The 12,046-nt window shown below is 48.2% G+C and overlaps 1 protein-coding gene across 3 annotated transcripts in view; it reads left to right on the plus strand.

The window, feature by feature from the left end:
- Positions 1 to 12,046, plus strand: part of TLL2 (tolloid like 2) — a 199,224-nt gene that overhangs the window by 118,186 nt on the left and 68,992 nt on the right. For 2 of the 3 annotated variants that reach the window (XM_050960073.1, XM_050960075.1), the window contains 2 exons: positions 2,812 to 2,889; positions 9,266 to 9,436. In XM_050960073.1, coding sequence (XP_050816030.1) covers positions 2,812 to 2,889; positions 9,266 to 9,436 — 249 coding nt within the window. The remainder of the gene's footprint in view (positions 1 to 2,811; positions 2,890 to 9,265; positions 9,437 to 12,046) is intronic. The other variant, XM_050960074.1, reaches the window with a different exon arrangement.

A 12,046-nucleotide genomic window follows, 5' to 3' on the forward strand; every position in this document is an offset into this window, starting at 1 on the left:
GGTAAGACTCCCCATTACAAACTGTGCTGCAGAGAGGTGGTGTCACTGGCCCGTGATCACAGAGCAGGCTAATGGCAGAGCCGGGAGCAGAACCCAGCTCTCATGAGCCCCAGTCCTGTGCGCTACCCACCAGGTCTCACACCCGGAAGGAGAGCGATCACTTTTCATCCCCATGGCTGGTCCCCTTCCAGGGATCGCACTGAGAATACTGCTCTACAGCCAAAATGCTTCTGAAATAAATGTAGTCCAGCTTTACTAATTCTGGGTCACTGAGAACGAAAACGATGCTTAAAATTGTTGATTGGCTCTAGTTTTCAAGATATGCTATTGGGTCAGTATATACGACCCTTGACTTGGGAATGGCGGAGGATAAGTGAGTTATAAAGGGAAGGGATCTCAATTTAAACCAGAAATGACTAAAATACATCTTTGACTGGATCTATGAATAAATCTATGGCTGAGTTTGGACAGTACTTGCTTTTGAGGCAAAACAATGAATGATGCAATCTGAAGCTGGTATTGCATCATACATGATATGAATTGCATCATGTTATTCCTAGAAGTCATGGATGATGCAATCATAACGAAGCTTACATCACTCTGCTGAACAAATTGCCCTATATCAACTCTAGAAATCATACAGTGTCATGCTCTCTTATTTGTCAGTGTTTGATTTTGCAAAGGGACACATTTCTGTTTAGCCAAAGTGAGCAGAGATGCCTCGTACTTGTGTGAACAGTGCAGATAACTTCTGCTATGTTTGTGGTGAAGTGACTTTTGCATCACAAAAGCGCAGTATAACCACTATGGTTAAGAAAGCCTATCACCTTTCTTTTGGCTGCAAAATTGGAGATCAGGAGAAGAGGTGGGCCCCACACATATGCTGCAACACTTGTGCAACAAATCTTCGCCAGTGGTTGAACAGGAAAAGGAAATCTATGCCTTTTGCAGTGCCAATGATTTGGAGAGAGCCAACAGATCATATCAGCAATTGTTAGTTCTGCATGGTGCCTCCAATTGGGAAAGGTGTGTCAAAGAAGAAAAAGTGGACTGTGCATTATCCAAACATTCCATCAGCTATACGCCCAGTACCCCACGGAGAAGGACTGCCGGTTCCTGATGCACCAGAATCCTCCTCACTTGAGTCAGATGAGGAAGAGGATGAAACTTCTGGTCCTGAACCATCAATGTCACAGGACCCACATTTTCTCCCATCCTCCTCCTCTGAACCACACGTCATAACACAAGGTGAACTGAATGACCCTGCCAGGGATTTGGAACTACCCAAGAGTAAGGCAGAGCTGTTGGGCTCCAGACTACAGCAGTGGAATCTCCTGGCAGGTGATGTTAGGGTTTCCATGTTCCGTGACCATCAAAAGGATCTTGTCCCATTCTTCTTCATGGAAGGTGACCTTGTAGCCTGCAACAACATCGATGGTGTGATGGCAGCCCTCAACATCGTTCACGATCCAGATGAGTGGAGACTGTTCGTTGATTCATCGAAGACGAGTCTTAAAGCTGTTTTGCTGCATAATGGCAATGTTTTGCTATCAATGCCAGTTGGTCATGCAGTCCATATGAAGGAAACCTATGACAACATGAAACAACTTTTGAGGTGCATAAACTATGACCAACATCAGTGGCAGCTTTGTGGCGATTTGAAGGTTGTTGCTCTCTTGCTTGGTCTGCAGACTGGATACACAAAGTACTGCTGTTTTCTCTGCAAATGGGATAGTTGTGCAAGAGATTCCCACTACATCAAGAAAGATTGGCCACTCCGACAGTCATTGGAGCCTGGGAGGAAAAGTGTTCAGCATCCACCACTTGTTGAATCAAGGAAGATTTTACCGCCCTTACACATCAAGCTGGGTCTGATGAAGAACTTTGTCAAGGCCACTGACAAAACACAAGCAGCTTTCAAGTACCTCCGTGGAAAATTTCCAAGGTTAAGTGAAGCTAAGATAAAGGAAGGTGTCTTTGTTGGTCCTCAGATTCGTGAACTTCTTTGAGATGATGCATTTGACCATGCACTGCTTGGCAAGGAAAAGATGGCATGGAAAGCCTACCAGTTAGTGGCAATAAATTTTCTCGGAAACAACAAGGCAGGAAAACCTCCTCAAGGCATACAAAAGCCTTGGTTGCAACATGTCACTAAAGATACATTTTTTGCACTCTCATCTAGATTTTTTTCCACCGAACTGCGGAGCAGTGAGCGACGAGCACGGCGAGCGATTTCACCAGGACATTGCAACAATGGAGAAATGCTATCAGGGCAAATGGAGCCCATCAATGCTTGCAGACTATTGCTGGACAGTGACAAGAGATGCTCCATTTAATGAATACAAGAGACAAGCCAAGAAGCGCCGAGTAGACACTGAATAGGATTAAACTGTGTACATAATAGTTTTTTGCCTTTTGTTTCATAATAAATGTTATTTATATAACCCTTTTGCTGATTTTTAAAGTGTTACATAAACAGGACAGGTGAAATATTATCATGTAAAGCAACCATAAACACATGAAAAGACCTAGGTTTACAATTTATGATTAAAACTCTACTATCTACACAATATACATAGACATAAAATGTAAAAACTTAAATATCTTAGAAACAGTAGCCAATCAGTTGTTTTAATTGTCATATTTGAATTCAGCACATCAAAATACATAATAAATATCACATTTTATCTCTGAAGCAGACGACTTCTCAAAAATTGTAGACCAGTGGAATTCGATGAGCATTGTCGTCCTTTTGGTGCATCTGCTCTCCCTACCTGCTCACAATGGGCTCTCTCTCTCCTCTCTTTACAGGTGGCCTAGGGGAGCAGTCTGCCGGGCCCAGGCAGAACACCACGGCAACCAGTCGTAGTAGCAAAAAAGTTAAAAAGGGTAATGTGGTGCCCCGCCCAGACCTTTGGGTATCTTTTATTTCCTTTTCTATCCACTGTAAAAGAATGTTTTGTCCTGTGTACGTGTGCTTGCACTGACCAGACCAGCTGTATCCCTGACACACCTTCTCGGACCTGGGTGTAGGTTCATCAGGGTGGGTTTGGTCCCGTATAGGATGCACTGGCTGGGTGGGTGCTTGTGAGACTCTTTGCCCCTCTCCAAAAGCTAAGCTAACTGGGGACATGCACCTTGTTGTGAAGCAGAGATATGACCATCTCACTTGCAGGAGCTGTGTCAGTGACTGGTTCTCTCCCTAGGTCAGAGTTCAAACACTAATGAGAGTAAAAAGAGGGAGCTACCACTGCCTAGACTGTACCTGATTTGTGGATAAATACAGGACATCAGTCTCTGGGGCTGGTGTAATTCCTAAGGTGCTACATGCTTTGCATTTACAAATCATTCTTCCCACTTTACAGGTGGAGAAACTGAGGGAGAGGGCTTGAGCAACATCCGGGGCAACATACAAAGTCCACGAATTAGAATTTAGGAGCACCTAGTTTCTAATCCAGTGCTTGGTCCCCTGGACCATGTAGTGTCAGAATAGCTCCTGCTGACCTACCCAGTGTTTGCCATCTGGCCTCTGGATTAAATTCACTAACTCAAGGAAGAACAGTTCATGGATATTGTGTAGGGCCTTGTTATCCAGAAGGCTGCGTAGTGTTACTGGTCTTTCCACCCTCTTCCCATTTGAGACGCACCGGTGCAGATACTCAGGTTGAGCTCAGTTTTAAACATTTCTGACAAACTGTCCATATCTAGACATGTGAGGCTAGAATATACAGTGTGTGTACACAAGCAGCAGGGACCATTTAATAGCTCTTCTTATCCCAAAGCACTTCATCAGCTACAGTCAGCGTACGAGGAATCTCTTCACCCCTCCTCTGAAATGCTGCCACTTGTGGGGTGGCTATGGCAGCTAACAGCTCACAGCAACACTTAGTCACTCATTTCAAGACAGAAAGTGAAGAAGGAAGCTATACTCAGTTGAGACTGCAGGAGGAACTTTAGGGAGATGGACTCCTGTAACTGTCCAGAGTAGAATTTGCAGTGTTGTCGTAGCCGTGTTGGTCCCCGGATATTAGAGAGACAAGGTGGGTGAGATACTGTCTTTTATTGGACCAATTTCTGTTGGTAAGAGAGACAAGCTTTCAAAGCCATGTAGAGCTTTTCCTTTCTGGGGCCAACAACTCTCTGAATAAGAACAGCCTCTGCTATTAGGAAAAAGATAAGGCCTCTCTCATTTTTAGCCTCTGTCTTCATTCTTTGTGGCATGTGGGAGGTCTAGGTTGGATATTAGGAAACAGTATTTCACTAGGAGGGTGGTGAAGCACTGGAATGGGTTACCTAGGGAGGTGGTGGAATCTCCATCCTTAGAGGTTTTTAAGGCCCAGCTTGAGAAAGCCCTGGCTGGGATGATTTAGTTAGTGTTGGTCCCACTTTCAGCAGGGGGTTGGACTAGATGACCTTCTGACGTCTCTTCCAGCCCTAATATTCTATGATTCTATGTACTGGGCTCAGAAAGAACTTCCCTTCACACTGATGGCTAGATATGAGGACCATTGCTTAGAGCCACAAACTGTGTAGTCCTTGCTGGTCACACAATGCTGCCTCACTTGCTACTGCTTCCACAAGCAGCCCCAGCCCTCTGCTGGATGAGTTAGGACATTGTCAAGACAGTTGTTGAGAAGGAAGGGCAGCCTTCTCTAGGGCCTTGCCACAAATAGAAGAGGACGGGGCAGAATCTCGGAGCTGCCAGCAGGGAAAAGACCAGGAGCTGTCAGTGAGGTCTGAGCCTCGGGCTGCCCCAGCAAGGTGCATTGGGATCTCTAGGGAGGGGAAAGCATCTACAATTGCTCTTCCTGTGGTCTCCCAGCTAACACACGAGCACAGCTACAGAATCTATCCCATGGAACTCCTCATGTGCCACAAACTGCAGGCTTGGGCTGGAGAGTGAGGCAAAAGGCAACTTGCTTAGCTTGAATGGAGGTAATTGTCCATGTGCGTATTCACTAAGCCTTATGGTAGGCCAAGGATGCTGCGAGATGGTGGCTGGGAGAAGGTGTCCATGGGCCCTCTCTCCCCTTTCCACACCATGCAGCCATCTGAATGCTGCATGCCGCTGCCCATGGACTTCACCCGGAGAGTGTCACTGCACCCTGTTAAAGGTCCTACCTTGATGGCAGCTGGTGCAGAGAGGATGGGCCATGACCCAGCCCTTGTTCTGCTTCTCTGTGGGGCTCCTAGGCCCTCTATCTGCTGCAAGTCCCCCAGTCCTTGCATGGTGAGATGTGCCTGGTTGTGAAGGCACGAGTGCTAGTCTCCTTCCATCTCCCTCACCCTCTTTGCACCTGCAGAGGGCTGCCCCAGTCTAGCCCATAATGCTGTAGGGCACAAGTATATGTGTCTAGGGTGGGTGAAAAGGTAAGAGGAGAAGGTGGCTTCTCCTTCATCTGAAGCACCCGGCATTGACCCCTGTTGTAACTAGGGTGTCTGACTAGCTGGCCCAGGCGCTGGTTCTGGGGTGGGCCATTCCTATGCTTCTAAAATGCCTGATGTTCCTGCTCCCCTCTGCAGCCACATGAGACCCCTTCAGACAAATGCAACCAAACAAAAGGCAAATTCCAGGCATTGTGTCCTCACTCAACCTGCAGCTTCAGGGAAGGCATTTGACAAGTAAACATGGTCCCTGCAGGAGGTGGGCAGGAAGTTTGTAAGTTCATCCTTCCATCCCTCTGCTCTGCCTTAATTTCCTTCTCATTGTGCAGCTCTGCTCAGCCTTGACAGCACTGATTTGCTGCTTCATGTCTCCGCCAGGAGGATGAATGGGAGAGGGGCTCAGTCTGCAGCCCCTGCTAATCACGGTGGGCTGTGGGGACCCCTTTTGCATGGAGAGTAGGGCTCAGCAGGCTCTGAGTATTTTTATAATGAGGCTTTTTAAAAAACCCAAACCCTGCGTGTGTAACTGATTCAGGAAGTGAGGCTGGTAACTGGCTCCACAACAGCAGTGATGCTGACAACAGTGCAAAGGCACCTCTGCCTGGAGCTTCAGCAAAACTCAGCAAGCCGTGAGCCCAGATTGCATCCCCCGGTGCGTGAGCAGAAGGGTACGGGTCTGGTGCCTGTGGATTGGAGAGAGGGCATTGCCAAAGCATTGTTCCCTTCTTTTCCTGACCCTCCACCCTTGCGCAGCAGGGGTCTGGCTCCTTTTGGGATGGGGCGGGACTGGGGGAGCACAAGGGGCCACCAACCACTTTGTTTTGTAACAAATCTATGAAGTTGAAGTGTCGTGTGATGCCTCGTTGGGGTATAAGGTGCTACAGGAAGAATCCTAAAGGCCAATTTCTCCCACTATCCCCTGAACAGGTAGGGCACTGGCAACAGCAGGGCAAGCTTCTTTTACTGCCTCAGCTCTGATCTGACAGGGGGCTGTCTGCAGATGTGTGTCACAAGGGGCTCACTCACCTTTGGTGGGGCCTTTTTTAGGCACCACTAGGATCTTCTCTCCACCGGTCTGATGCTCCTTCCATCGGTTCCTCGCCCTGTGGTCTTTCTTTCTCTGGGACCTAGGGTGCTCCTTCTTCATGACTCCCCCCTCCAGCCAGTTCACCATAGTCCTCCCTTTCCAGAGTGTCGGAGTCCCACTGGATTAACAACCCACTTGCTGGCCTAGTCAGCCTTCCAGGCGAAGGCCAGATCCAGTGCCACTTTCCCAGCAGCTGGTAGAAGAACCTAGGCTGGCCCACTACTCCGGGTTCCAGTCCAGGGACCCTATACCTGGCAACTAGCTCCCAGGCCCTGGGGCTACTTTCCTAGATGCCTTCCTATTTCCCTCTTTATCTTCTGGACCTGTTCTGAGTTCACGGGCCCGAACATCCTTTTCTCAGGGAGTAACTGCAGACGACTACTTCTCTGTAGCCCCAAACTCACCTCCCTTCTCTCCGGGAGCGACTGCAGACTACTTCCCCTGCCATTGCCTTCTTTTCTTAGCCTGCTGGCTATATACAAGCTCAGCCTGCTCCTGCCGAGCTGGGCTTCACCATCAACTGGTATTTCAGTCTCTGGCTCTCCCCCAGATTGTTAATTGTCCTAGCAACCTACTCTGCCTCGGTGGGATGGACAGCCCATCCCAGGGTGAAAATGGAGTTGTCAATGGCCCATTCATTCAGCCCTCAGCTTCAGCGCTGATGCTGCCAGCCGGGGCAGTGGTTAACTTGAGTCATGTCACTGGCTTGTCTTTGTGATGGGGCTGCTTGTACCCTGGGTACTGGACTGAGGGTCAGTCCAGGCTGCAGCTGGGGTATATGACAGCAGGAGGTGTGGACTTACCTGTATGAGCCTTAATGTAGCCAACTCAGGTTCCAATAGCAGGGCAGCACGGGCTTCAGCGTGGTTTGTACAAGCCCCACTGGAACCCTGGGTAATGACTGGGCAGCTAGCCCCCAATGAAGTCCATGCTGCTGCAGCTTCGCTGCTATCAGTACCCGAGCTAGCTATATTAAAGCTAGCTTAGGTATGTCTACACCTGCTGCAATTCCATCCTTTCATAGCAACGTAGACCTACCGTGAGACTCATCAGCTGGAAATTCCCGTGGGCTGTACAGCCTGTGTGTAAGTGATCTTTAAAACAAGGCAGAGGATTAAAACAGGCAGCAGGGAAGCTGTCTGTGGTGCAGTAAATGCCACATTTCTAGTGCTTTCAGAGGGTCATTAACGAAAGAGGATCTGCAGGGACTGTCCTTGGAAAGAGTCCAGCGGAGGGCAACAAAAATGATTAGGGGGCTGGAGCACATGATTTATGAGGAGAGGCTGAGGGCACTGGGATTGTTTAGTCTGCGGAAGAGAAGAATGAGGGGGGATTTGATAGCTGCTTTCAATTACCTGAAAGCGGGTTCCAAAGAGGGTGGATCTAGAGTGTTCTCAGTGGTAGCAGATGACAGAACAAGGAGTAATGGTCTCAAGTTGCAGTGGGGGAGGTTTAAGTTGGATATTAGGAAAAACTTTTTCACTTAGAGAGTGGTGAAGCACTGGAATGGGTTACCTAGGGAGGTGGTGGAATCTCCTTCCTTAGAGATTTTTAAGGTCCGGCTTGACAAAGCCCTGGCTGGGATGATTTAGTTGGGAATTGGTCCTGCTTTGAGCAGGAGGTTGGACTAGATGACCTCCTGAGGTCTCTTCCAACCCTGATATTCTACGATTCTCTGATTCTATCCCTCAGAGTTAATAAATCACGGTTAGAACTGGAGCAAGTGTGTTTGCAGCAGCACCAAAGCAGATGGAAATTAACAGTGTTGCCCGTTTAGCAAGTAAGGGGGAGACATTTTCTCATTTTGCCTGTTAACTTTTTGTTCTTTTTGTACCAAAACAAGAGATTGAATATTTGCAGATTTGTAACTGATGCTGAGGATCAAATTTCTCCATTTTTCCATGGTGAAGACCTGCAACCTCCTGGCAGAAACTGCCCAATTCACAGACCCTCCCAAGTGCCTGGAAATTACATGTGAAAACTATTCAGCTGAGAATTTAGGAGGTTGCTCCTTCATTTTGTGAGAACAGATTTCACTTCTAAGTAGAAGTAGGTATGGATGCTTTACCATTATAAAAATGTAGATGTGGAATAGACTTCAGCCTCTAAACACATTAGTATGAAGATGAATCAATTAATTGAGGGTACATGCCAAATCAATAACTGCCTCACGTGGAATAAATTCAGGCAAAAGGACAAGGATGTAGTTATGAGTTTATGTGAAGGACCCTAGAGTTGTGATTACACTGGAAGGCCTAGTAATTGTAATTGTTCGGTCTCCCTGTGCTTTGACTGACTGAGATGCAATGCAATGGAATCTACATTCATCTAAAATGCCAGGAGTCTAAACTGCCAATTTGGTCTAGAGGCAAACTCTGGTGGTGTTCGGATCTGGGATTTTGGTTTGGGCCCATCTCTACTCAGACTTCTAACTCAATGTCCCTGTCAGTGAGATTGCTACTCCAGAGCAGTGGAGCTGCAGGTTTTTGCCGGAGCTGGAGTGGAGCCAGAGCACAGTTCCAAAGCCCTGGCTGTAATGTGAAGAAACAGCAGAATGACGATTCCCCTTCTGCTTTAGCACTGAGGATGGGGAAGGTCAAATGATAAGACCTTCTGCTATAGATTAGCTCTGTGATAGCCCTGAACAAAACAAGGGCAGACCTAGATGTGGCTTCTGGTTCACATTAACGGTCTGGCTTGTTCTGTTTTGTGTGCACTGAGACCAGGGTATTGCCTTGGGGCTGCTGTGGGAAACAAGAGGATTTAAACAGTGTTGCTACTTTTGTCTTGCAGATGGCAGGAGGAACGCCACACTCTCAAGGAGGCCGACGGAGGAGGAGGATAAAGACCTGCTTCTCTCAGCCACGGGCTCCTCTCCCAGAATCCGCAGGGCAACCACATCCAGGGCAGAGAGAATCTGGCCCGGAGGGGTCATACCCTATGTCATTGGAGGAAATTTCACTGGTCAGTAGCAAAACACAATGCTTAGCTGTTTGTGACTTGGGGAACCCCTTCTTAGGAGATCTTCTCCACTCCTGGCTCAAGAGTGCCTGATCTTTGGAAGCCCTTCCCTGGAGAGGGCTGGCTGTATGGCGAAGCGGCTGGACAAATAACTGAATCCCACCCCTGAAATTCCAGGAGAAAGGCCTCGGCACTCAGTCCAGCCTACCTCTTTGCAGCTGGACACAGCTTAAAACTCCTGTTCCGTGGTGGGTCAGAATCTGAAACCTGAGCTTGCTTCCTTGCTGTCTAGAGCTCCAGGATGGGAGTGCTGAAAAGGCAGGGCACTTTGACCCACAGGCATGGGGAAGAAAGTGCATTGGGCTGTTCTCTTGTGATCCCTCTGGCCAGCGGACCACCGAGACCACTGGGCCTTGCGATTCTCCTCTGCACAGTTGGTCAGTGTGATGCCGATCCACAAAGCAACTGAGTGGAGAGGAGGAAGAGGGAGCTCTGAGCTGGATCCCTGAATGGAACGGGGGATCTCTTAGTACAGCTCAGAGACCCTTGATTGCACAACCTTTGAGCAGTGTCCAACACTAGCTGCCTGGAGAGGGGCTGGTGTCCTGCCTACTGTGTTGCAATATCCATTGAGAAGATGTCTTTGCCTCTCTAGTGCAGCCCTGCCAGGCCATGCTTCATTGTGTCCTTTGCTATTTTGTTACCAGCCACGTGCATCTTAAAACATTCATTTGGATCCTGCCATTTCCCGGTGCTTTGTGCTTTGTTGAGGGAAGCCACAGGAGAGGTGCCCAGTTACCACCCTCAGTCAGAGTAGCCTGGGAAAGGGTTTAAAGACAGGGGAGTCACAACTTCCACAGAACCCTAGATGTGGGGAAAGAGACCATCCCCCCCCTTTCCTGCACAGGCCAGTGCAGGATCCTTCCCTACAATAAATCCCACAGTGGTCTGTCCACCTTCGCTTTAAATAACTTCAGTGATGAGACTTTCTACCACTTCCTTTGGGAGACTGTTCCAGTCTGATCTCTCACTGTGGCAATATTTCTCCCAATATTCAACCCAATTTCACCCTAGTATTCTGCACTATACTCCTTTGTGGCCTCTCTTAGTGCACTTTCTACTTGAGATTTATTCCCTTCAAATATTTCTCCATGGTTCTATCTCCTTCTCTTAACCAAGCTACCCAATGAGGGTTCAATTATTGCATTGCAGCAGAGCTCACAGGAGGGAGCGGTGCAGAGGCGATGAGCCAGCAGGAGATCCTGGAGGAACTGTGCCACTCAGGTGGGCATAACTGCTCCAGCAATCCCTGGGTGCTACAGGTGCAGTGCCACCCTCCTGCATGGCAGCATTCATAGACTCATAGACTTTAAGGCCAGAAGGGACCATCATGATCATCTAGTATGACCTTCTGCACATTGCAAGCCAAAAAAATCTCACCCACTCTTGTAATAGACCCCTAACCTCTGGCTGAGTTACTGATGTCTTCAAATCATGATTAAAAACTTCAAGTTACAGAGAATCTTCCATCTACGCTAGTTTAAATCTGAAGGTGACCCATGCGCCATGCTGCAGAGGAAGGTAAAAAAAACAACAGGGTCTCTGCCAATCTGACCTGGAGGAAAATTCCTTCCTGATCCCAAATATGGCAGTCAGTTAGACCCTGAGCATGTAGGCCAGACCCACCAGCCAGACACTTTGGAAATAATTCACTGTGGTAACTCGGAGCCCTCCTCATCCAGTGTCCCCTCACCTGCTGGTGGAGATATTTGCTGCTAGCAGTCGCAAATCGGCTACATTATAAGCAGTCTTGTCATACCATCCCCTCCATAAACTTATCTCTAGCTGACAGTGCAGAACTCTGTCATCTGCCCCTTTTAGGTGTAGGTGTAAGCCTGGAGCCCTCCTTGTGCACTGGGCAAAAGGACAGCAATTACTCCTGGCTTCTGTGTCAGGGCTCAGTGAGAATTCTGTGTTGCGCACTCAGCCAGGGCCAGACCATCTGTCCGTGTATGTACCTTTCAATCTTGCCTCAGAAATCACTCCCTCCAGCTTTTTTCCCCGCATTATCTTTTGCTCCTACTTTGAGGACTTTTTTGGGGGCAATAATTTTGCTTTATTCACTTGGATCTAGGGGAATGTACACCTAATACAGACCTGTAATTAGCTGAGCTTTACATCTTTTGCTTTCCTGCCCTATGCTGGCACAGGAACGAATGCTGCGAGACTGTAGTCACATACAGAACAAAGCACCATGCAGCTCTGGCCATTTGGCCTCTCCCTTTTGCACGTGTGCCTCTTGATGGGAGAAGCAGAGAATCTGTACGTTACTGGTTTATGTATGCATGAAATATACTGTTAATGCTTAATCATGTTCGTTAGTCATTTTAATACAGTAACTCATCATAGGACTGGAAGGGACCTTGACAGGTTATCTAATCCAGTCCCCTGCACTCACAGCAGGACTAAGTATTATCTAGCCTGCGGGCCGGATCCAGCCCACCAGCTGTTTTAAGCTGGCCCTTGAGTGGGGTTGGGAGCTGCTCCACGCGGGTCCCGGAAGCTGCGTCATGGCTCCCACTGTGCTCCTACGCATAGGGACAGCCTTGGGGC

Source organism: Gopherus flavomarginatus, chromosome 6, assembly GCF_025201925.1.
Source record: "Gopherus flavomarginatus isolate rGopFla2 chromosome 6, rGopFla2.mat.asm, whole genome shotgun sequence".
NCBI lineage: Eukaryota > Metazoa > Chordata > Testudines > Testudinidae > Gopherus > Gopherus flavomarginatus.